The sequence below is a fragment of the Hippichthys cyanospilos genome, chromosome 22 (genome assembly GCF_059441005.1).
Source record: "Hippichthys cyanospilos isolate Australia breed blue-spotted pipefish chromosome 22, RoL_Hcya_1.0, whole genome shotgun sequence".
NCBI classification, from domain to species: Eukaryota; Metazoa; Chordata; class Actinopteri; order Syngnathiformes; family Syngnathidae; genus Hippichthys; species Hippichthys cyanospilos.
Window position 1 is genome coordinate 7712654 of NC_142390.1, and position 24847 is coordinate 7737500.

Below are 24847 nucleotides of genomic sequence, written 5' to 3' on the forward strand. Positions count from 1 at the left end.
TTTTTATGTAAAGTACAATCTTCCTTCACAGCAGGACTTTGTAATGCTATTGACACGCCTCGCAAAATGTCGAGTTTAACAATAAATTTACAACAATGATTCTAATACAGGGTAAAACCACTTCAAAATATTCCTAAAAACGGATGGAAGGTGAGAAAAATAGGAAACATTGAAGTCCTGAGTATCCATGCACATGCGGCGAGGACTCTCTGTAACAACCCAGCCTAAACTTGGCTCTGCTCCGATATGTCAAGAGTGCACCAGTTCGAAAGTATAATTTTCATTTTAATATAATCCTTGATGCAAGTGTACAGCGTTCCTATTCGGGAAAGGATTTGGTCTCCCCCTTGTGGCACGTTAGGGTGAATAATTTCACAATTTGTGGATCTCGACTTGTTTAGTGTTTGCGTATCATGGTTTTTCATGCAGAAAAATGTTGCAAACAATATTGAATAACACTTCAACAACACAAACATTTGGAAAATAAGTTTTTTTCATATTAATTGGCCAAAACGCGTTGCTGTTGCCGCAGCGCAAGCCTATTAGCCAGGAGACACGCCAAAGCGATGCCGCCTATTTGGGTGAAGGCCAACCCTAGAACGGTGGCGGCGATGTGGAAGACGTTGTCATTGACAAGGCTGAAAACTTTCCGGAAGCATCCACGGGGGTGGATGCCGGCGGCGACCACGCCTTCGTTGTCCTCGGCAGGCAACGGCCTGTTCCTGCAGCCTTTGCGCCGTGTGCAGCAGCTGTCCGGCAGGGAGCCCAAGGTGGCGTTCTCGTTGGGCGGGAAGGGCACGTGCTGGAGGGCCCAGTCCGAAGTCAGCCAGTCACGCCAGCCTTCGGCCCCGCAGCATTGCAGCGCCCTCTGTAGGCTATCTAGCGCGTCGGCGCGGCCTTCGTCCTCGGCGTATCCGGCCACGGCTCGCTGCAGGCCGCTACGAAAGCCGCCGGCGATGTCCTCCCGGTAGAAGAGACCGCAGAGTCCGCTGGCCAAGCCCGCCACCAGCGCGGCCAGCTGGAAGAAGCCGTACGCCCTCAGGAGGTACGGGAGATTGGCCGCTACGCCGAGACAACCCAGGAAGCCCCAGATGGTAACGGCGGCCCCGGTGACCAGCAGGATGACTGGAGCGTTGGGGTAGCGATTGGCGGACAGCAGCATGAAGTCTGCCAGGGAAATCTGCGCCCACACGCCCAGCGTGAAGAGAGATAAGCCGGCTGCCCAGAAGAGGCAACTGAAGGCCAGAAGACTCAAGCGGAGGAGGTGCATGACTCCCACCGGGCGGCGGCAAGGAGAAGCCAGGGGGGCGCTGGCCACGGGCGGATGGAGAGCAGGGGGGATTCGGGATATCTCAGGAGGCGAGGAGAGCCGGCGCCGCTGCTGGTGGAGGAGGTGGAGGTCCTCCTGCTCCTGGTAGGTGGGAAGCAGATAGCCAGGGATGGCGGAGGCTCGGCGAGGGTACGGCGGCGGCGTGAGGAGGTGAAGACTCCGTGGCGAGGACAGTCTCCGGACGGCTAGCTGCTCATGGTCCCAGTCCACAGCATGCCTGCTGGGGCTCGGCCGGGCGGAGAGCGACTGGCGACGCAGTGGAGAGCTCATCATCCCCGCTCGGGCTTTATCTACCTCTTCATTTTACGGCTTTCCTCCATTAGCCCCCTCCTCTTCGACTTTACGACAAGTTATTAATCCGCCACCTGCGCCGCCGATGCCGGTCGTGGCGTAAATCAGCCTGACGGCGCGGGTGATGCGTGCATCGTTATCTGCATGCACAGACGTCGACCTTACGCCCATTTTGCGCGTTTATTCCTGGCGTCCTTTCAGAACGAACGGACGCCACCGCAAGAAATTCTTACGTCGGCGGTCACGCGCTCAATGAGTACGGATGAGGGGAAGCGACGAAATGGGAATCGACTCGAGCACACCCTCTTCTGGTGCGGTGGGTTTAAATTTCTTATGTATTATGAAGCTCCAGTGAGATATTATATCCTCCTGAGACACAACGTCCACTACAGTGGACACAAATGAATACACAGGGTCTCAGGAGGTTATATTTAATGATATGGTTTCAACTCTAAACACGTTTTATGGAATATGATCAAAATATGGACTCACCGGCGCATCTCGCATGCAACTTGAGTGTTTTCCATCATGCGTAATAGCAGGCCTGCCGAGGAGTAAAAAAAAAAAAAAAAAAAAACGGAATTAATGCTATTTCCATTTTATGTGCTGTGATTACCACAGAAATTATTCACCTGACACGTGGCTCAAAATTTAAGAGCTTCCTCCGCCTCCTTTTCATCACGGCTTTCAGAAAATAGCTGTGGTGAGCGAATGCGCTCACTTAAACACAAAGCCAGACACCTAAAAGAGGAAAGAATTTTTTGTTGACAAAACTTAAGATATGCATTCCATGGTTCTCGTTCTCTTTACTTACCATTCATAACTCCACCTGCCACTATTTTTTCCCAAATTCCAATCTGCCTTTTAGCTGATTTTTGTTTAACTTCGCAACACTAATACTGTGCATACAATCGCACCTGTTTTGAACCTTTTATTCGCCATGTGCTATGGTGCAAGGTACTGTATTACAAAACAATATCACACTGTAGTTTGCTGTCTTGCTAGTTTAATTTCATTTTGTTTTGATTAGCAGTGCAGAAAAGAATCTCTTCAATATTGACATTTGACTTCATATCTTTCAGCTCTTTCAGTGCCATTTAATTGGTAAGCAAATAGCTACATGTAAAAACAAAAAAGTGAATTATGACTGTCACTGTGTTTGACAGTATTATCATTCAGTCAGTGTGCGTTTCCATGTGTTTCTTGAGTTTGGCCTTGGTTGAGAAGGTCTCCTGACAGAGACTGCAACTGGGCTTGGGGGCGTCCGAATGGCCGCGCTTGTGGCACGTCAGCTCGGATGAGCTCTTGAACCTGAGCTGGCAGGCGTCGCAGGCGTATGGCCGCTCGCCCGTGTGCATGCGGCGGTGCAGCTGCGCCTCACTGAGGGTGAGGAAGGCCTTGTGGCAGTAGCCGCAGGGGAAGGGGCGCTCGCCCGTGTGGATCAGGTGGTGTCGGGTGAGCGCCGAGGGTTTGGTGAAGCACTTGCCACAGTATGTGCAGGGGTAAGGTCGGGCGCCGGTGTGCGAGACGGCGTGCTCCCGCTGCGTCTTTTTAGTTTTGAAGCGCTTGTCGCAAAGCGAGCAGCCGAAGGGCCGCTCGTCCACGTGCGAGCGGTGATGTTTGGAGAGCTCGCCCTGGGACAGGAAAGCCTTCCCGCACTGCGAGCACAGGAAGGGCTTCTCACCCGTGTGCATCCTCTCATGCCGGGCCAGAACCGACGCCAGGGTGAAGCTCTTTGCGCAGTGCGAGCACTGGAAGGGCCGCTCGCCCGTGTGGATGCGCAGGTGCTTGACCAGCATGAAGCGCAGCGAGAAGCGCTTGCCGCATTGCCCGCACTGGTGAGGCCGCTCACCCGTGTGCGTGGACATGTGCCTCTTCACGTCCGAACGCCGCGTGTACGTCTTGTCGCAGTGCGGGCACTTGAACTGCCGCTTGACCTGATGCGCCTGCCGGTGTTGCGAGCGCTCCTGCAGCGAGTCAAAGGCGTCGCCGCACTGCGGGCAGATGTAGCGCTTGGCCACGTGCGACTTCCTGTGCTCTACCAGCTCGTCGGCCGAGGCGAAGCTGCAACTGCAGATGGAGCAGATGTGCGGCAGGCGGCTCCCCTCGGAGTGGCAGAGCTTGTGGTGGGCGGTCAGCGCGCGCAGGTTGGCGAAGGAGGCGCCGCACGAGGCGCAGGCGAAGGAGACGGCGGCGGCGTGCGACTTGCTCCGGTGTTTGGCCAAGTCCCATGAGTGCTGGAAGGTGCAATCGCATTGCGAGCAGCGGAAGGGACGCTCGCCCGTGTGGGTGAGCTGGTGACGGCGTACGTCCGACGGTCGAGTGAAGGTGCGGCCGCACGTCTCGCACATCAGAGATTTTGGCCTGCCGGTATCCTGGGAGCAATTTGCCGAGCCCTCATCAACTATTGCGCTGTCGGGCTGCTCGTTTCCTTTGGGTAAAAGCTTAATGGAAGTAAATATTTCATCAAATTCTGAGGGAATTGGAGCCGCTGACAGTTTGCGGTAGTCCTCGTTGCGAATGCTCTGCATGTGGAAGTGCGGTGGACTGCTGTCGTCCGAGTGGTGGAAGGGACACTGTTTGCACGTGAAGATGATGGAGGTCATCTCATTGGAAAAACCTGCCGTGAAAAAAATATCCTTAAGTGTTGCTGACTAGTTTGCATGACTAGTCATAGGTAGAATACAATGGTGGGAAAAAAAGAGAATAAAAACATAATTTGAAGGCGTTTTCAAACTTTTAACAAAGGCTATATATGGACCACAGGATCACCTTTGTCACTTCCGTTAATGGCAATCACAGATGATACAACTGGTTGGTCACCTTGGATACTGTGGAGAAAAAAAAGCAACATTTTTTTTCTATACGGTTTACCCCACTTCTAAGCAGGGATCGGTTCAAGCATACCTCTTTAAGTCAAAAAAGCTGGTGGAGACATTTGTTGGCGGAATGAACGAGACAGGAAGTTCCATGGAATGAAATGTCATGTCTTCTGCAGAAGACACTTTAGCTTCAGTGTCAGGTTGGACGTCATACTTCGCTCCCTCCAAGACATCTTCAACTGCAAATTGAGGGTTTGTTGCTGTGTCATTTTCAAGACTGTCCTTTCTCAAGGCAAACGTTTTGGTCAGCGTCTCCAGCGCTTTCGCCACGTCCAACGTCTCGCCTGTGGCATCCTCGGCTTGTGTCACCGCCACCTCGTAGAATTCTGCCTGAACTTCAGTCACCATGTCTCGAACCTCCACCTCGGTGTAGACCATCGCCATGCTGTGCTGTTCGCCCCCGGTAAGAGCCACAGGATGGAGGACGTTGTGCACAAACTCTGGACCCTGGGAGATATTTGCTTTTTGGGAGGGTGGGATAGACAGAGCAGACATGATGCAACTGCCGATGGTGGACGATGGACCATCTGCAAGAACCGGGAACATGACAAGACGGGACAAGTATCTTCCAGTCAACTTCATAGATTCCCTGGATAACTGAGAACTTCTTTCGACAGATCATCAACAAAAGGTTGTCCGAGGTGTACTCACGTTGCATTTTAAAGTGTCCAGCAGCCTTGCAGTGCTCAAACATTAAGGCCAGCTCTTCTGGTGTGAACTGGATGCACTCACTCAAAACGGCAGGAACCGAACCCAGCCAGGCTGCCGTCTGGAATTAAAAACACATGATTTAACTCCCCAGATTATTCAAAACGACAAGGTGTACTTAATACCTGCTTGAGGTCTGGTACTGGAAGCAGCTTTTCTAATTTTGAGAGCAGCTCCCAAAGTAAAACATGTAGTGCTGCATCATATTTTTGTCCATATTCGACAGGGAACACCTCCTAAAAGTATATACACGCACCATTTACCACAACAACAACAACAACAACAACAAAATCAAGGGGTATATGTGAATTATCCCAACCTGAAAAAAGTAAGCTCGTTCAGCTGGATCCTTCAGGAGGCTTTGAACCAGGGCCACGAAAGTGGACTCTGCTGTTTTCACCTCAGCATCGCTCTTCAAGTACATTTTCATTAAAAACATGAATGACAGTAGGAGGAAGCTCATAATGTCATCACAGAACTTACATCGGAGGTGACTGGGAGTCTGTCTAAATGGCTCTGAATCATCTGACAGTCCACAGAACCCCGGGGAGAGCCTTTGCACAGCTCCAGAACCATCTTAAGAAGCAAGATATGTAGATAAATAACCTACGGTAGTAAAAACAAAGATCCCTTGTTTCATTTTTTAAAACAAACTTTAGTATACCCTGGCTCTGAGGCCCAGAATGAGCTGGGCTCGCTGCTTGTGGTTCAACAGTCCAGGGGCTGCCTCGGTTACGGCGGCCACAAATTCCTGGAGTTTCTGGTAGTTCATCACATCCTTCTGCTTGGCGAGCTGCCACATTGCAGCCGAGAACAGTTGCAAAGGTGGTACCAGTTTGCGGAGGGTCGACAAGGGAAGGGCAGTCTCTGAATAACAAAAACAATAAATTCATACAATGATGTTTCAAATAACAATTTCAATATCACTGTAACCTATATGTTTCACGGATTAAAACACTCACTGTAAATATAGTGTAACGATTTTTAAATATGTCAATCTGCAAAAAACACTAACGCAACAGCGCGAGCCTGATTGAATTCTGCTCGATAGCTTTGACAAGACATGGAGAGGGGTCACATAAACGGCCAAACACAGGAGCTCATTATTCAAATACGTACGGTTCATTTTTCCGATTTTTCCCCAAAAGCCTCAGTGGTATGAAACTTCCCTCTTCGTCTTGATAAACTCAAATAAATGGCGTTTAATTTACAACTTAGCATGCGCTATCACAACGCAAGCAGGTTTCTCCTCAGTTACTCTTCTGAATTTCCGCTTTTCAAAATAAGAGTAGAACATTAGGTGTATTTTACATAAACGTGCGATGAATTCTACATAAACGTGCGATGAACTACCTCCATGAAATATCTGGCGTTAATAAATTTGACTACTTTCAAAATTTTCTGCAATGCGGAGACGACTCCGTAAAATTTCAGAAGGGAAACGAGTTCCGGATGTTTACGTCAATCCAATCCGTCGCTTCAAAATAAAACGAGGATTGCCGTTGTCTCGCGATAAAACAGTTCATTGTCACATGAACCAGTCAACATTACTGGACATCCCTTATCTGCATTTTCATGATCATATAAAGCATGATAAATTAAAATTGCACCCAATTTCAACTTCCAGTAAGAGACATGGACGAAGACGGGCTTCCGATTGTCGGCTCTGGAGTCGATCTGACTAAGGTTGGTGTCAAGATAGCCCGTTAGCTTAGCCAGGAAGTGAATGTAAATACAGTGGAATTAATTTAAAATGCAATTTTAAAGCATCATTTGCAAATCCGAGACACTCGTTGTTTATTCATTTGCAATCCATAGTTAAATTGTTTTATTTCCTGTCTTAAGGTTCCTGCCATTCAACAGAGAAGAATTGTTGCGTTTCTCAACCAGTTCATCGTCCACACGGTTCGCTTCCTCAACAACTTTTCCACAGTGTGTGAAGAGGTTTGTGCTTTTATTCTGAAATTTCTAATCACCTTTAAAAAAAAAATAACTCACGTCTTCAACGCCAACAGAAACTTGCCAACATATCCCTGCGCATCCAGCAGCTCGAGACCACATTGTGCATCTTGGAAGCCAAGGTTGGTTCTTTCTCTTTCTTTTGTGCATCACAACTCCTTGATGGAATATTGTCCAACTGGGAGCAGCTGTCGTCCATCCCTGGACTGGAAGACGTCACGGTAGACGCAGTTGGACACCCCCAAGGTGTTCAGACCAACGGAACTGGCGCTTCTGGTCTGGGTCAGACAGACGGTCCTCCAGCTGAGATGATTCCCCCTTCAGAGGTACCAACTTAATTCCTCCATGCTATGAATAAGTATTTATCTTGTATTAAATATGATCTGCTTTGTTTTAGCCATCTCACGTTTCTCCAGACAATGAGAAGAAAACTGAGGAGGAGAACCTCATGACGGTGGCTAAGGATCCTCGCTATGCCAAATATCTGAAGATGGTTCAAGTGGTATGTGAAATATTGTTTTTTCACTCTCACACTTTTTTGACTGGTCATCTCAGATAGTCTGTTTGTTGGCAGGGTGTTCCTCCAATGGCCATCCGGAATAAAATGACCTTGGAAGGTTTGGATCCGGACTTATTGGAGTGAGTTTCGAACATCTCGTCCTTTTAGTTTTGTTGTGTTCCCGCTTTAACTTCTCACTTTTCTGATACCGGCAGCAAGCCGGATGCCCCCGTGCCAGATGCGGTAGGAAAAAATGAAGAGGATCATGATATGCACACTTCAGATAGCGAATCGTCCTTCAGTGACTGACGTTCTGGACTGAACTGAGTCATTTTGTGGTTATTCAACTCACAAGTATGTTGGGTACTCAAAATGTTCAATGAGGACGTTGTAGTTCTCTGTTAGAATCCTATGGACTAAAATGTAACTTTCAAATATATTTTTAACCCAAATTAGGGGACGTGTACAAAAACATGACTATGTATGAAATAACAAACTGTTCAGTGTGAATGTGATCAAAATAGGTATACAGAATATGAAATTATGAGATTTTTGCAGGACATGAAAGATTTTTTCTTCAACCGGCAACTTGAGCAACATTTTTGTTTACTATTAGGGCACCAATAAATAATGAGGCCATTATAACTTGTATTTTTTTTAAGATGGACACTTAACTATCCACATAAGTGCCACAAGAGGGCGACAAAAACATCAGCATTTCTTATGCAATTGTTCATGTTTTTCCATTTCTGTATTGAAAAAGAATTCAGTATATGTAACTTCTTCGATTGTACGGATGTAAGAAGAATCTTTTAAATCTATTTTAAATGGATGAATGGTCACCTCTGACTCCAAGTGTTAGCTTGATAGACGTTGCAAAAAATATGGGGAAGATCAGTATATTTGATGCTTGAATAAAAAGTTAAACTAGTATCTGGTGATTTTCCTCATCTTCACTTTGACATTTTGCACTCAGTTCACCCTCACAGTTTTGAGCCATTCTCACAGAAACAAATTACAAATCATTAATCATGCGTACAACTTTTGTCAGTTACTTTACTCAGGAATACGACCAATGGTTAATGTCCCTGTAATCAAATTTTACTTTTTTGTCGAACCAACAATCACTTTTGTCCAGGCGTGTTTCATGTTTTTTTTTTTTTAAATAAAGCTCCTGATCAAAAACTCAAAAGCAATGTGTACATTTTTTTTGGGTGCTTTTGTGATTTTATCATTAATACTTCTTTTCTTTCATTAACAGGGGTACTAAACGTTTGCTCTACGTGACTACTTAACCTGTGTTGAATTTAGGGAAGACATTCAGAACACATCATTTAAGGCAGGTAGTTAAAAGATTTATTTCACCATGTGCAAATTCTTCCAAAGTGTCTGAGTGAGCAGAAAAATTTATTCTGCACTGACGTAGGCAATACTAAAATTAGACTCACCGAGGTCACATGAGTTTGTTTGGTTGTATAGCAGTTATAAAGCCAAAAGGAAAACACAAAAACTAATTCAACACTCAAAACCATTTGAACGAGCACAGACATCTTTTCCCCCCAGTAACATTTATGACTAACATTTTACATCTTAGTGAAAGATAACGGAGTCATGTGAACATTTTTCATTATCTTAAATGAGATAAGAATCCACCTTAGTATATCTTTCAGCGAACAGGGGCCATTCACACTTAGACTTGGTATGTCAATGGGTATGAAAAAAGGCACATTTTCAGTATTTGAAAGTCGCACACGTGGGTTATCTTGTGTGAAACTCTGGTAGAGCATTTCAGTAAGGATGAGCAGGGCCGGCGGACACATTCAAGTCTTCAGTCTCCTGATAATCAGCCCTGAAAAAAAAGTTAAAAACATTAGGGGATATAATTCTGAGGCAACATCAAAATTCTTAATAACCAAACGCTGATTTAAAAGCAGGCATAGATGTCAATAAGAAAATGTGATATGATAAATAGTATGGGAACGGTATTCACAAAAAAAATGCTATGCAGTTTAGCTACTTCCGTTGACGCCCGTTGACTTGGAATGCAACAAACTTCTCCACTTACCATTTTAGGGTACGAGGAAATATACAATCAGGAAAAAGACGACGTCAAAGACGATGAAGAGCCACAAGTCGAACCAGTAGGAGTGTTTCGGCAAAGACACGGTGGTTTCGTTGCATTTTGAGAGGTCTTCATCTCGTTTTGGTGGCGACAGTCCCATGTTCCTCTATCCAAAATGGTGCGTTCAAATAAAAAGGAGAATTCGCTAACTTTGTGAATGAAGGGAGGGAGGGGATGTTCGCGTGATGCTGGATCATATTTTGTTCAAGAAAGTCCCGTGTAACTCTGAAACTTAATACATACGGGAAAATATTTACGTTGAAAAGGCAGAAAAAAAATTAAAGTAAGCAAGAACATTTTCATTTTTGCACGATGAAAACATGAATTTTCCTTTTTGTCGAGGTTCCGTGAACGCGACTTACTCACGAAACCGGAAATGAGCTTTTTCACGCAAGTCCTTTTCATAACCAGTAGAAGGCGCAATAATTTCATACGAAACTATTTCTACTCCAAAACGGCTGCAGAAATTGAAACAGAACAAACCCAAGTTTGTTACCTTAAAGTTTATAAATAATAAACTGTAATGAAATTGGTATAAGCTATCAGAGTACATCAATTTATTTTCAATCGCATTACTGTATTTTTTCCACGACTAGCACCCATTTGAACCCACAATATAAATTAAGCATTTTCAATAACTTAGTGTGCTGCACTACTAAAAAACTGTTTAACTTTTTTTTGTCACTAGTTAACTCCACGCACGTCTAACGAAATGTTTCCTCTATGATTTGTGCTGCTTTTTGTCCATTGGCACATGATTAAATCTGACCGCCACGACCGTGCGACTATAGTAGATGTCAACAAGTGCAGTTATTTCATTTACGCTTTGCAAACGCTAGAGGTAGACAAATTCCAAGTCGACAAAAATGTGTACACCGTACAGTAGTACGTTTCAGTCAAGTTTGGCTACTAAATTAGTTTTTCGAAATGCAATTTTTTAAATAATGAAGAATCTGACCATTTATAGAGTGAATAAACTGTTACTTTCTTTTTCGCGATCCAGGAAGGCGAACTGCGTGTGTATGCGCGTGTAACAGGAAGCCATCCCGGTGAGCAGGAAGCACAAAGTATGACGTCACTTCACGGAGTAGCGTCCTGTGCGTGCGTGCGCTTTCGCCCAAGTGTGTGCGTGTGTGCGCGACTTTGCTCAGACAGGAATTATGCGCCAGAGGAAGTGCGCCCGATGTCCGTCTGCGCGTCCCGACTTCCTGCTCTGTGGTAAGCAAAACACAGAGCAGAGCCGCGGATCCGCTTTCTCGCGAAGCGGCATGGAGCCACGACGCAACAAGACGCTCGGAGTGCTGCTTTAAAGACTTGACGCGCACCCGGACGCACCGAAGGAAGAGTCTCGACCAGGGTAGGCGCGAGTTTCTTTTTTTCCACCCCACTTCTGTTGTGTCATAGCGCAAAAAGCTTCTTTAAGTTGTGTGTTTTTTAAATCACGTAGAAATACATTAATGCGGCACGTAAAGTGCAAAATTACATTCACAATAAAATATTCGCCCTCTCTCTCTCTCTCTCAATATATATATATATATACGTATATGTATATATATGTGAGAGGGATTAGTGGAAGAGAAAAAGTGAGCAATAAAGGGCTGCTTTAGAAAGCCACTTGCAGATTTTGATTCGTCAACACAATAAAAAAAAAAACATGTACAGTATATTTCCATTGACTGAACAGAAAAACTGGTCTTTCTATTTGGATGATCTTAGTTATGCACCACATGAGATCTTGTTTACTTCCTGTGACTCAAAAGCTTGTAGGAGCGTTTGGAATTCGCCTGATGAACAGGGGCAGTGTTTTGAAAAGACATACCCTCAAACTGACATGAATCAAAACCTAAACGCATGTGTGTGTGAGTGTGTGTTTGCTGGACAGGAAGTCCAACCTTCCGCCGGGGCACGGCTTAAAATCCGGAAAAAAAACGCCCCTGAATGACAGGAAGTGCTTGGTTTAGGCCCACGCACGCAAAAAATTGCAGTTCCTTCGTCACTTAACACAGAAGGCAAACAGGAAAAAGCACCGGAAGGACATATTAATTCAGATTTATGGTGGTAATACTCAACCACTCCTTAGACGGTGCTGCTATGGGTATTTTCCTCTCTTGTCAGAAAGTCGCGGCTGCAAATTGGATGTAGTTTTACAGTTAAGGCTAGTCTTACACGGCTGTGGTAAACGACTAGTTGATGAGCTGGAAGGTTTGTGCATTAACCGGAAAGGCGAGCTCACAAAGACGCACGCAAAATGTGAATATTTACACTTTTGACAAGAGGAATTGAGTACCAGTCAAAAGTGTGTAAACATCTCCAAATTCAAACCGCATATGAAGAAGTTAAGATATTGAATGTATTAACTCTTGAAAATGCACAGCTATGAAGTGAGTCATTCCAGTTATAAATCATTATCCACATGGTAAAGATGACTAAGAAAACGCCTAGTTGTCCAAATATGAGCAAGAGCTGCCTTGTTTGAGGAATCCAAATCATAAAATATTCCTTTTTAGATTACCATTTTTCTTTACCAAACAACTGAATTCATGTTTCTTCATAATGTTGACGACATTAGTATTAATCTACAATACTTTCAACGATAAATTTAATCTTACGCCATCTAGTGGAAGATAATTGTTCTTCCTGTCACTACATGTCATTTTGGCAAAGAAAGATGAATAAATGAACACCAGTTACAATTAAAATAATTTTCCAATGTGGCAATTTCCTGAATTATTAACACTGGCAGCATATGAATGTAAATTATTATAATTGATAGGGATCGAACTGGACTCAAATAGTGAAAATGGGCCAATAATTGCCTCGGTGAAATATTCTTAAATGGTTGTTTCTCACAGATGGCAGGCATGATGGAGAACTCCAGCACATTGTGGCAGTTCCTCCTGCAACTGTTGCTGGACCAAAGCCACAAACATCTCATCTGCTGGACGTCGGACGATGGCGAGTTCAAACTCCTCAAGTCGGAGGAGGTGGCCAAGCTTTGGGGCCTGCGAAAGAACAAAAACAACATGAACTACGATAAGCTGAGCCGGGCCCTGCGATATTACTACGACAAAGTAAGCCAATATTTTATTTTCTGCTGCGTGTTTGGACGAAACGACGTGACAAACCGTGAACCAAATTGTGCGACTTTTTCCCAGAATATCATCAAGAAAGTGATTGGCCAGAAGTTTGTGTACAAGTTCGTGTTATTCCCCGACATTCTGAAAATGGACCCGGCTGCCGTGGAGGCCGGCCGGAGGGTTGAAGATTGCAGAGGTGCGACGTTGGAGGCTGAAGATGAAGACGGGAGGCGAAGATACCGCCACGCTCTAGAAAGGCCCCGATCCATCAGGACAGACTCCAGATACGATCGCCATGACGACAGCTCCACGGTCATCCGGTTCATCACCAACCGCGGCCATTCCTCCGTCCCTTCAGTGACTGATAACTCCCCGGCCCGTTCGTCTTCGCCACAGAGTCCAATTTGTGCAGTGACTGACAATTCCGAACAGGATGATGTGCCTTTAAACCTGTCATCAGGTCAGAGGGAACGAGAGCGTTCCAAATTCAGTAAACCCAAAGAACTGGAAATTTCATCTCCATCTCTCCTCGTGACGGGAAGTGATCTGGTCTCCATCGCCCTGAAAAGTCCAGCCCTTCCCTCTGGATCCTTGACTCCAGCTTTCATTACTGCACAGGTACAAAATGATGTGGAACATATTTGTCAATGTGGGCCAGTTGGAAACTCAAGTTGGTGGAGGAAATGGTAGAGGGGAGGAGGTTTATAAGTGATGCCATATGTTTTTGGAGGTTTACCGGCAACAAAGCCACACTTACGTCGGCCTGAATTCAGGAGAGAAGGAATCATGTATCATGAGCCGCCATTTTGCATTGTAAAAAAAAAACAAAAAAGTGGAATTTTAATCCATTTCCTAGTGAGCTCATTTTTCGACGAAATTAAAGTTAAAAGAATAAATGACGAATAAAAAAAACCATACACAACAAGGCTAGCGGTTAGAAATAATATTTATCGTAGGTAGCCAAGTTGTATAACTTACCATAGTTGGCGCTTTTCCTACTCACTTCCTGCTTTGACTTCTTCGCTGGGTCCGTTTTAAGGGTTGAAAATTAGCGTTACGCCATTTTACTACGCTCTCTGCTGGTGTTGTCAAGTAGTTCAAGCCATGACACGCTTACGCTAAAAAGACCGTCTGTACTTCATGTAATATCTTTCCATGATAACTAAACCTACGATTAGATTTAAAACATTGTTCGTCGTTAAGAATTTGCGAGTTTTTGTAATTGATCATTTATTCCCTTTTAATGAAAAACGGGTCTAAATCTTGCAGTGTCCGTTTCAAACAGGTTTCCCCATCTTGACATTATTTGCCCTCTTACTTTGCAGACACCATCTGGTCTCCTGCTCAGCCCAAATCCGCTGCTGTCCAATTTCCATCTCTGGTCCAACTTGAGTCCAGCAGGCTCTCCAAGCCAAGGTCAGCTGCAAAGCCATGCCACCTTCCAGGTAACATGTACGGTACACTTTCTGATTTGCTTTAAAAAAATAAAAATCTATACATACATATTTTTTATTCCAACACAGTTCCCGAGCTTGTTGAATGGAGCCATTCCTTTACCTTGGCACAATGTGGACATCTCTTCTCCTTTGCTTATCTCCTCTCACAAGTCATGTTAATGGAGACCCGGTGCCATCAGCTTTTACAATATAGAACTGCAACTTCCCTATTACGTTTTTTTGTTTGAGGGGTGGGGGTGTGTGAAAACAACTCAATGAATTTTACATATCACAAGGGGATTTTGAGGGAATTTGGAAAGGCCAGCAGATTTTTGTTTAAAACGGTGAGGGGAATAGGACTTCTTTGGGGACACAACTGGGTTTATAAACCAGTCAAGTGACATTGACATACAACAGTTGGATAGACTTTTCCTTTTTTCGGTGCCAATTCTTTTATTTTTTTTTCCAAACAATGAACATGTTTGGGGGTGCAAAAAAAAAAAGAAGCTATCATGCGATGTTTAATTTTAACGCATTACATCTATTGTGCCTTTACCTTATTCACAATAAAGGACAAATGTTTATTAAATGCATTATAAATGATTATTTTACCGCAAAACAATTGTTTTGTCTTTATGGAAACACAACTGGAGTATAATCGTTTAAATCCCGATCAATTGACTTCTGATGATACCCAGTGGTCAAAAAGGAGCATACATGATCATTTTTTTAGACCTTTTGATTGTTATTGACAAAAATTGAGCAGGTCTCAGTTTTGATGCAACTTTTGACAGAACAAATGCAGACAGACTTGTTATATGAAACGGATTCAATTTACTTTGCGATGGTTATGAGAAATAAATAAATTCCAGTAGAAAGAGTAACAGACACCAACTGTTCACAGGCAGCTGGTGAGGTTTCACAAACACAGCAGGCCTTGCATGCAGCAGGCACAAATCCTAACACACACACTCTCAGATGTGTTCACATCAAAGTCAGGACATTCACACCTTTTTGAAAAGTTGGAACGACGACAAATAAAGCCGCGGTAAAAATCTCCTGTCATGCACGTTACTGCAATTCATTTCAAAATATACACACACACCTTTAAAGTGTTGCAGTTAATAGTGACATTATCTCTTCTTTTCTGAATACACGAATGTCTTTTTTCGTAACGCACATTGTGTCATGGCTATAAGACGACATCAGATTTACAACGTATTTGTAGAAAAAATAGCTTCACTTTGCCATGACGAACAATCTGTCATTATATTTGCACCTACCTGTTAAAGACAAACACAGTGTGCTCACAGGATTAAGACATTATTAGCTGCAAACACCAACTTGTAGTAGTCGTTACTGCACTTTTCATGCACTCTGATTTTACACACACTCACATCCCTCCAATACATTCCCGGGCTCATTGTAGCTTTTACACTCGGCTACTGGGAGTGTACAAACCGCTCGTTTCTAGATAAATATATTCGTCGGGTGATCTACTGCAGGAATGCTAAGCACACTTGGAGCGTGTGTGTGGCCACATTTGAGGAGCTCTTCAGTAAACGCACAATGACTAGGAATGAGACTTTGACGAGTGTTCGTTGAAAGCACATTAACGGAGAAGCCCCGCTGCTCCGCGCCCCCAACGCAGCACGCTGAGACTGGAGGTTCACGCGACAGTTCAAAGGTCACAGACGTAGAAAAAAGTACAACTTAATACTGTTGGATGAACTTAGACACCTGCATATGGTGACAATACTGTGCTTGGACTGAGGAGTGCTGGGGCCGCACTGAAAAGAAAATTCTTCACAATATGAGGATAAAACATCATTTGAAGGGGTCCTAAAGTTTTTTTTTTGTGGCGTTAGGTCATGTTTTCATTAAAAAAAATCAATTTAAAAAATATCTTACGGTATTACAAGTAAAAAGGCAACTTTCAAAGATAAAGCTGCAACTGAGGGAAAACGTTGGAATGTTACAAAAATAAGTCAAGAAGAAGTCAAGAATAATGTGGTAATGCAGTGAGAACCAAGTTGAAATGCTAGGAAAATAAAATTTGTAATGTCATGGATAAAGTTGCAGTGTTTTGAGACTAAAGTTGGAATCTCATGGGAATAAAGTCAATAGTATTACAAGAAAATTTGTTTCAATAATTTGAGGAAAGTTAGAATTTTGCTGGAGGTAAAGTTGTAATATTACAAGAACAAAGTCATTATTTTACAAAAAAATGAGGATTTTACAAAAATGGTCCTCATATTACCTGTAATTGTTCTGTTTTTTAAAAAGATTCCATTTCTATCAACTTAAAATGATTTTTTTCCATTTCAGTGTGGCCCGAATGCTCCGAAACTTGACGCCAAATGTTCAAATTTCACCTGACTCAACCACTACAAAATTAGACTTATATACCTCAGCGTTAATATTAAGACCTTATCACACGTAGTTTTGGTCAAGTGTGAAATGTACACTATAAACAGGTTTGTATTACAATAAATGAAGCAAGTGGTCTCTAAAAAACCTGAATCACAGCTTGAACGCATGGAATTTCGAAACAAAATAAATCAGGAATTGGGGAGGGAGGGGGCGGCAATCCTTAGCGACTGCTCAACTGTGCGCGGAGGCTTGACGTCACATCACACGTACACACGTTCGCTCATACATAAACAGGGTGTGTTAAATACATACAGTAGTACTTTAGCAGCATACAACCCTTACCTCTCATGTCTGGAAATAAATAAAACACACCAATTGACCAGTCAAGCCAACTCAATAGGGGTGTGTGCATGTGGATGTGTGTGTGGTCAAACAGGAAGGGAGTGAGGGTCACTGGATCATGCGAGGGAGGTTGCTCAGGTAGCGGGTGATAACCAAGGTATCCTTCCTCTTGCCGGATCTCTAGAAGAGCATGCTCTGCCTTCGGTTGATCTTTCCGTTGCCTTGGGAGCAAGGGAAAAGATTCAAATGAAATCGCTCCCCCGCCCAGTGAGAGACATTTCCTTCGATGAATGAGCAAAGCAAATTAAGTCACCTGTCTCCGGGTACGAGGAGTTCCTGTAGCCCGGGTCCCGCTGCAGCTGCACTTCCTTCAGTGTGAATATGGACACGCCTGAAACAGAGAGAAAAAACAAATGAGCAAATTAACAGAGGCGCAAAGTCGCCAAGTGCGTTAAGAAGCTTAATTTTTCCCAACACTACTTTTTTAGGCAGTCGCCAAACTGAGGTAGAATAAAAGTAGGAACCACTTGGTTGGAGATCAGACCTTCTTCCGCAACCCGGCAGAATAAGGCTCCACATTTTTTGATAATTAAGATTAGCTTTGTGAGCATTAAACATAAAAGAATAGTGTGAAGGGTCACCTTCAAGTTTACATTAGATTTGTGGATTCAATGTCTTTTAACACCTAAAATAAAAAAATCAACAGGAACTCTTTATATCAGGGGTCCCCAACCTTTTTATCAGCATGGAATGGTCGACGCTTGAGATTTTTGGACCGGGAGGGGGGGGATAAAAAGCGAACGTAAAATATGAGCTCACCATTAACGACAAACTAATGGGAGCCCCCATCTTGTTTGAGTCTGGAAAATACTTTTGAGGTTGCCACCTCAAAATATACGAAAAATACACAAATCACATTGATTAAATCAATCATATATCTGAATGAATTAATTTCAGTACAAAACGTTAGATGCAAATGAGTACTTGATGCAAAATCTTTGAGATAGACCGTGTGTGTCGCCGACTGCTCTCAAGTGAAGTCACGCCATCCTTCCTCACTACAAAATGTAATATCAAAAGCGGCCAGAGGTGGTGCCAAAAAACAAAGATCAAGACAAACAAAGCACAAATGTGCTTGGTGATATTCCAAAACATCACCATTTCAAATGCGGCCCATGCGGCCCGGTACCAGTTGATCCGCGGACCGATACCGGGCTGCGGACCGGCGGTTGGGGACCTCTGCTTTTTATTTAAAGTGTGTGTTCATGTGTGTGTGCTCACTCTCATGTAACGTGTGAACTCTGATCCCAAGATGCCTGAAGTAGGAATGTTTCATCGCATCCTCAGCCGAGATCCTCTTCTTAGATTCGTACTGCGAGCAGCCCAACATGTTTTCATTAGTGCTTATTAGATTTCACCTTTAATTTTTTTTCTTCGGTAACTCACTCTGAGGAACGCCAGCAACAGCTCAATCCCTTCGCCATCCAACCTTAAACAGACAAAAGGAAAAAAAAAAAGAGCAGCGGCAGGTTAATGGCTGTTTGCAGCAAAGGCTGATGGGAAAGCGCGGCCTCGCTGGGGGAAGGAAGCGGAGAGCCGCCTTCACAATGTTCCACAGGATTTCCTGTTGCTACACATTTAAACACAGAGAAATTCGAGCTAACCCATTCTTACTCAAGTTGTGTTGTTTTTAAAAGCAGTGGAGAAAATCAATTTTTGTTGCAAGAAATATGCAATTGTTTACCGAGGAGCGTGGTTGATGAACGGCTGAGGTTTGTATTTGGGGAAGTTGTAAGATTTGAACTCTTCGATGGAGGATATTCCCGGCCAGTTTTCCTCCGTCGGCGTGCCTGCAACCATACAGCCCACCAGTCAGCATAGACGAGCGAATATTTGCGTGTAATGGGCCTGCTCGGTCAACGGCTCACCAAGTAACCTGAAGATGAGGTGGAGCTCATCCTCCACCGTGGAGCCGGGGAAAAGTGGCCGACCCGCAGCCATCTCGTAAAATATACAGCCGACGCCCCTGCGAAACAATTGTTGCGGCGAGTTGAATGGCGAGGCAAGCTGAGAAAAAAAAAGTCAATAAAAGCGAGGTTTTTACCACATGTCGATCTGTGTTGAATATTCTGAGGACCCCAGCAGAACATCCGGAGGTCGGTACCAAAGAGTCACCACTTCATTGGAGTACGTTTTAGTCGGGACTGATTTTGCCCTTGCCAGACCTGGAACATCAATGAAATGAGTGAAAGGAAATTGGCATCAGGAAAGGTTGGAGTGCAGCTATCATATATTTTTAGATTGAATGGATGGATGGATGGAGATAGATAGATAGATAGATAGATAGATAGATAGATGGATGGATGGATGGATGGATGGATGGATGGATGGATGGATGGATGGATGGATGGATGGATGGATGGATGGATGGATGGATGGATGGATGGATGGATGGATGGATGGATGGATGGATGGATGGATGGATGGATGGATGGATGGATGGATAGATAGATAGATAGATAGATAGATAGATAGATAGATAGATAGAGGAGTGTAAAATGGCCCTCATTTCTCCTCACCAAAATCAGCCAGCTTGAGCTCTCCCTTGTCATTGATGAGGAGGTTCTGAGGCTTCAAGTCCCTGTGGAGAACTTTTCTCTTGTGACAATACGATAGCCCACGCAAAATCTGGAACAAGAAGACCTGCAGTAAAAAAGAGATTTCATATCATTAGTAAATTAGTTTCTAAGCTCAGAAAATAAAAGCTAAAAATGCATCCGAACCTTCACATTGTGCATGCTCATGATGTTTCCACAGTCATCCATGTACTGCTTTAGATCCTTATCCTACAGAAGCAGTGATTTCATTATTTTTTTTGTCAGTAGACAGCAGCAGTGAAGAAGGCTGAGATGACTTACCAGGTACTCAAAAACCAGCGTGAGGCTCTTGTCGGTGTGGACAATGTCATGTAGCGTCACGATGTTAGCGTGCTTCAGGTCCTTCAATAATGATACTGCACAAAAAAATAAATACATAAAAATAAAAACATCCAGCGAATCAGGCTGAGAGTCATAATATTATAAGCACAGCTGGGCAATAAGGCCAAAAAATAAAATGTGCATACAACTGGTTTAGGCATTCAATCCCAGGTATCTATTAATTTTCAAACGTTTTCAATATCTAAATTGATTGAAAGCAAAAATTCCAGGAAGCTAGTTTCCCTTTTGGTAACTAACCTTCTCTAATGGCCGTGCATGGCGCCCCCTCTTCATGCTCCAAGCGGATCTCCTTGAGGGCCACCAGGTTGTCCGTCAGCTTGCTGCGTCCTTTGAAAACGGTGGCGTACGTTCCCTGCAAAAGAGAATGTGGAGTGTTGGGGAGCGCAATATGCATCGCAGAATGAGGTCACGTGAGAGATTTCTAGCTTTCCTCACCTCTCCCAGTTTGTCGAGTTTAATGTAGGTCTCCAATTTCCCAAAGCCAATCTCCGACTAGGAAAAGATCACAGAGAGGCAGTGATTGCATTTCAAGCTGTAAAGAATCCTGTCATAATGGCTGATTTCATCCGTGCATTTTTTTCCTGAAAATGTGCAGTCAAAAAAAAAGTATTAAATATTAGTTTTCGTTTTCATCTCATTATTTTGAGCAAATAATTTTGTCCTAACTCGAGCAACTGATAACAATCAACGCCTGACTGCAAAACAATGCAAGCGCTGGCGTCTCCACATTGCTACATGGCTGGCTCCCGCTGGGTGGGTTGTCATGGCAACAGGCGCAAGGCTGCTCTCGGTGCCGCGAGCGCTGCGGGGCTCTCAAAGTGGCACGCGCAGCTACGCACCAGCGAGGCTCTGCGCGAGCGGCGGCTGAGCGGCTGGTCGAAGGGCGGGTTGGAAAGCTGCAGCTTCTCCAAGTAGCCGTCGGGAATTCGGATGTCGGCCGGCAGCGACAAGCGTTTGTTGAGGTCCTGAAACGCAAACCCACGCTGACGTCAACGCTTTCCCCCCGCCAAAAATGCGTTTTGGCATTCAATCCGATTAAATATAACATTTAATCCTCCCTTGTCCTTTATGTGCAATTATGACACATAATGTCGTCCGCAAGACAAAAGCGAGACGAGATGCAAAAATAACTCGCTTTCGTCTCTTACCGAGCCACGCACATCACAACAAAAAACATTTTACACGGTGTGTCCATTAAAAAAAAAAAAAAAAAAAAAAAAAAAAAAAAAAAAAACTCTCAAACGCACACGAATATGAACAGGTCGTATTTATTCATCGTGAAAGCAGCAGTTAGATAAATAATAAATAGGACACATACGGATCAAAAGTGACTTGTGTGAATCTATTCTGGGAGGAAAATCAATCTAATCTTCACAAAATGTGGACTGATAACAGGAGCGAGATAAGTAAAAATAGGAAAAGGTGATTGCGCAATCTTCAAAGTGGAAACCTGATACCGCTGCACCGATTCAAGTGGCTATCTGTATTATTTTTATTAATCAACATGCAAGATGCTAGATAGATTATGTAATTGTGCCTTTAAACAATAGGGCCTTTCAAATTGTATTATATAAAGACACTGCAACAAAGACACTATTATTTCACCCTAAAATAACAGCCAAGGGATCGTTTTGATAACTTGTAATATAGACAATAGCTCGTCCTTCAAACCCTCATGAGAAAGTTTGAAAAGCATTACGTCATCCAGACTGCTGAGTCACATTAACTACGTCCTAGTACACGGACTATATATTAACCTTGTTGTCAAATCTGTCCGTTTTTTTTTTTGTAACCTTTGTATCCAGTAGGGGGCAGAAGGCCTCTGAGCAAAAATGTATATATTTGTTGACACGTGTATTTCTTTTTTAAATCTTCAAATACAAGTGTAATAAATACGCTTAAGTATAAATTTCAGAGCTGTCGCCAACAAATATTTTTATCCTATCGATTATTTCATGGATTGATCGGATAACATTTCATTTTGCTTCAAAATTTTGCTCCCAATTAGTTTAGTGTGGAAAAACAATAAAAAAAAATAAGCAACGCCACACAACAGGAATGGAAGTTGTCCTCACCAAACATTTTGAAATTGATTGAGTTACTGGTTCGGGAATCGTTTTCCAAAGTAAAGATGTATGCAAATTTCTTGATTTGATTAAACCCCAAAAATCTGCCTGCTTTCAGGGCAGATGACAGAGAATAATTATCGGTGGGAGACTGAAATCAGAATATTTACGTATATTTTATGTCATTTAATTTGATAATTGATTACTTGTTGATGAATCAATTATAGTGGTCGATTACTTCAAAATACTTTCGTTAAGCATTAGGTTTGAGAATTTGCACTGCGGGCCATTCAAAGGCAAAGTGGACATCCAACACCTCCTCCTCCTTCCAGACAAAATATCCGGTGAAGCTAAGGGCGAGGCAGCGAGAAGAACAAGTAGCGTTGCTGTGAGCACAGGACATTACCTCCATGGAGATTCTCCGGTGAACTCGGTTTCTCAGGCAGACGCCCGTCGGGGACTGGACCTCGTCCGACGACGTCCCAGATGCTTGGTCGCTCTCCCCATCGGAACCCATTTTAAGGTTTTCGTGCACAATGTCTGAAAGCAAACACGCAAAGCCTGCATCACACAAATCGGTTAGCTTCTCAAATTGTGCTCTTTATGCATGTTAAATAGACGACAGTGTGATTTATTTTGTCGTAAAATAGAAATCCCTCAAAAGCACAATACACCTGCTGAGCAGCAATTAGGTGAACCGGTTCCAATAAAATAGCAAGATTTCAGGATGCGCAGAACAAAAAGCCATTTTTCACACACTTTAATTGGACTAGTTTCATGCTCAATTGAATGAGCTCACTTCAAATGGCATCCCAGGTTTCCAGGAGTGGTTGAGATGTTTGCTCTCCTGCTGATTTGTGATTTATTCAAGTTTCACTTTACACCCACTTAACAGTAGGGCTGGTCATATATTATCCAGCCCTACTGTACATACAGTACATTTAAGGAAGAAGGACTGATGCACAGTCAAAACACATTCTTCGCAGTTGGCCCAAGCTAAAATTAGCTCGCAAATTAAACTGTGGTTGAACCACTTTCCAAATTACAGCGGAGATGGATTCCCTAGAAAACAGTCAAAAACAAGCGTGTTTTCATCCAGGCCAACCACGCTAAAATGTCAATACACAATTGGCTGAGTTAATTAAAGGCAATGGTAAAAACAAAAGGCGCGGAGAGATGATGCAAATACACGCAGGAATTCCAGGTATTTCACAAGACATATGTAAATGCATGTATGGATAAGGACAAATAGAGTATTTCATGAAGAAGATAATCACTGTCCCTTCTACGCCACTCTTTTTCTTATTTCTTGCGTCACTTATAAAAAAACCTCACTTTGTTCTCTCATTTTCTAACATCCTCTTCATCTTGACATCGCCCTCAAATATCTCCTCCACGTGCTCACTTTTGCATCCTCATTTGCATGTCTCCATCACCTCCTGCTGTTTCCTACTGCTCGTCAGCACATTACTTAACCAAACCTGCAGCAAGACCACAAAATCTCCATTGAAATTTCTCAACCAATATTGCATTCTTATTATTATAGTGGTGCTTTGTCCTACATAGCTGGCCTGTTTTGCCATCCACATTCCTCCATCTGGGCCAGGGTCCAGAGCGAGGCCCAGTCGCTCTATCAAGCCCTACACAAACAATAGCACCAAGCTGCCTGCTTGCACATATTTAAAGACTGATGTTTATCGTAGCACTGATAGCAAATCCTGTGTGATTCTAAACGGTGTGAATGACTTCTTGCATGGATCCGCGGAGAAGACTGTTTTATATTGTCTTTTTACCCTGAAGGCACAAGCAGAAATCCAAAACTATGTTAAATAGCTAATGCGTTCAGAAGCCCAGGTAAAAACATCAAAATTGTACATACATATTAAAAACCGGTACCAAAATAGTGCCACATATATATAACATACGATCAGAAAACATCAAATAAAAAATATAGAAAGGATTTATTCACCTTTGAGTGCCACTTGTTATGCCCATATTCCCTGATAAGGGTAGCATACTTCTTATTTCTTGATAATCTCCAGCTTCGTTTTCATATAAATCATCTTCCGACTTCTTACATTAACAACACTAAAATCTTGGGACCCATGGCTAACCCTTTCAACTTTGAATTAGGCAGTAAAATGAACTCTAAATAGGGTTTTGTAACCACTCACAAGCAAAGCTTTACCATTCTGCCATTTGGAAACGAGTGTGGCCGACCAGTTGCAGACCAGCATCTCCGTGAGGAGACGCCAACTAATAGCAGCATTGTAGTCACACTTGCATGGAAGCAGTTTGACAGCTATAGTAAATAAGTTCAATTACCTAAAAACGTCAGCAAATGGAGGCAAAACAACACAAATACAGCCAACCCCCTATGGTCATGACAGTTGTTTTTGTCGCAAAGCCGGGAAAATACGGTAAAGAGGGGACGAAAATACTCAGTATTCCATGTCGCAACATGAAAACAACGTAAACCAGGGAGGCTGTAACACGAGGGTCCACTGTACATCCAAATGGAGGCTGAACTTGGCAATAGAACTGGCAATTAATATTATTTTCAGGAGTGGGCAAAATCTGGCCCAGTCTGTTCTTCAATCTGGCATCACTGTGTGGTTTATATAACGGAGGGTCATGTGATATTTGTTGTGTTGACAAATGTTCCCCATAAAACAGGAGCCTATAAGGTTATGCAGATCAAAATCTCAGCCAATCTGTGTCCACTCCAGGTTGTGATTGAACTTTGGTTTTCAACCCCCAAGC

The 24847-nt window shown here is 43.5% G+C and overlaps 5 protein-coding genes and 1 long non-coding RNA gene across 11 annotated transcripts in view; 2 read left to right on the forward strand and 4 right to left on the reverse strand.

Annotated features, from left to right (window-relative positions):
* Positions 1-485: 485 nt before the first annotated feature.
* LOC148405752 (tetraspanin-7) lies at positions 486-1883 on the reverse strand. Its single transcript, XM_088406458.1, has one exon. The coding sequence runs from the start codon at positions 1601-1603 to the stop codon at positions 500-502; it is 1104 nt and encodes a 367-aa protein (XP_088262584.1). The 5' UTR covers positions 1604-1883; the 3' UTR covers positions 486-499.
* Positions 1884-2539: 656 nt separating this feature from the next.
* Positions 2540-6735, reverse strand: LOC148405753 (uncharacterized). Of its 2 annotated transcripts, none has more exons than XM_088406454.1 (9): positions 6331-6735; positions 5876-6078; positions 5695-5787; positions 5531-5623; positions 5337-5447; positions 5155-5272; positions 4529-5030; positions 4394-4452; positions 2540-4241 (listed from the first exon to the last, which is right to left on the reverse strand). In XM_088406454.1, the coding sequence occupies exons 1-9, from the start codon at positions 6335-6337 to the stop codon at positions 2797-2799; spliced, it is 2631 nt and encodes an 876-aa protein (XP_088262580.1). In that variant the 5' UTR covers positions 6338-6735; the 3' UTR covers positions 2540-2796. The 2 variants fall into 2 exon arrangements, with proteins under 2 accessions (XP_088262580.1, XP_088262581.1); XM_088406455.1 differs by lacking the exon at positions 6331-6735 and adding an exon at positions 6174-6302.
* On the forward strand, positions 6696-8861 carry washc3 (WASH complex subunit 3). The gene is made up of 7 exons (XM_088406459.1): positions 6696-6897; positions 7057-7155; positions 7227-7292; positions 7359-7496; positions 7568-7672; positions 7745-7809; positions 7885-8861. Exons 1-7 carry the CDS (start codon positions 6847-6849, stop codon positions 7976-7978), a joined length of 618 nt encoding a protein of 205 aa, XP_088262585.1. The 5' UTR covers positions 6696-6846; the 3' UTR covers positions 7979-8861.
* A 141-nt stretch (positions 8862-9002) lies between these two features.
* On the reverse strand, positions 9003-13888 carry LOC148405755 (uncharacterized). 3 transcript variants are annotated; one of them, XR_015864307.1, is made up of 4 exons: positions 13847-13884; positions 12917-13631; positions 9735-12793; positions 9003-9518 (listed from the first exon to the last, which is right to left on the reverse strand). It is a non-coding gene; the product is annotated as an uncharacterized LOC148405755 (long non-coding RNA). The 3 variants fall into 3 exon arrangements; XR_015864305.1 differs by lacking the exon at positions 12917-13631 and having other exon boundaries at positions 13847-13888; XR_015864306.1 differs by lacking the exon at positions 13847-13884 and having other exon boundaries at positions 12917-13834.
* On the forward strand, positions 10871-14893 carry elk3 (ETS transcription factor ELK3). The gene is made up of 5 exons (XM_088407105.1): positions 10871-11148; positions 12644-12862; positions 12947-13486; positions 14194-14313; positions 14392-14893. Exons 2-5 carry the CDS (start codon positions 12644-12646, stop codon positions 14482-14484), a joined length of 972 nt encoding a protein of 323 aa, XP_088263231.1. The 5' UTR covers positions 10871-11148; the 3' UTR covers positions 14485-14893.
* Positions 14894-15115: 222 nt separating this feature from the next.
* cdk17 (cyclin dependent kinase 17) overlaps positions 15116-24847 on the reverse strand; it is a 25711-nt gene continuing 15979 nt past the window's right edge. For all 3 annotated transcript variants that reach the window (XM_088407100.1, XM_088407101.1, XM_088407102.1), the window contains 14 exons: positions 22491-22624; positions 20858-20983; positions 20454-20510; positions 20256-20370; positions 19938-20032; positions 19803-19865; positions 19599-19722; positions 19124-19244; positions 18948-19045; positions 18764-18869; positions 18466-18508; positions 18301-18391; positions 17333-17410; positions 15116-17240 (listed from right to left, as the gene is read on the reverse strand). In XM_088407100.1, the coding sequence (XP_088263226.1) occupies positions 17200-17240; positions 17333-17410; positions 18301-18391; positions 18466-18508; positions 18764-18869; positions 18948-19045; positions 19124-19244; positions 19599-19722; positions 19803-19865; positions 19938-20032; positions 20256-20370; positions 20454-20510; positions 20858-20983; positions 22491-22624 (1292 nt within the window). In that variant the 3' untranslated portion in view covers positions 15116-17199. The remainder of the gene's footprint in view (positions 17241-17332; positions 17411-18300; positions 18392-18465; positions 18509-18763; positions 18870-18947; positions 19046-19123; positions 19245-19598; positions 19723-19802; positions 19866-19937; positions 20033-20255; positions 20371-20453; positions 20511-20857; positions 20984-22490; positions 22625-24847) is intronic.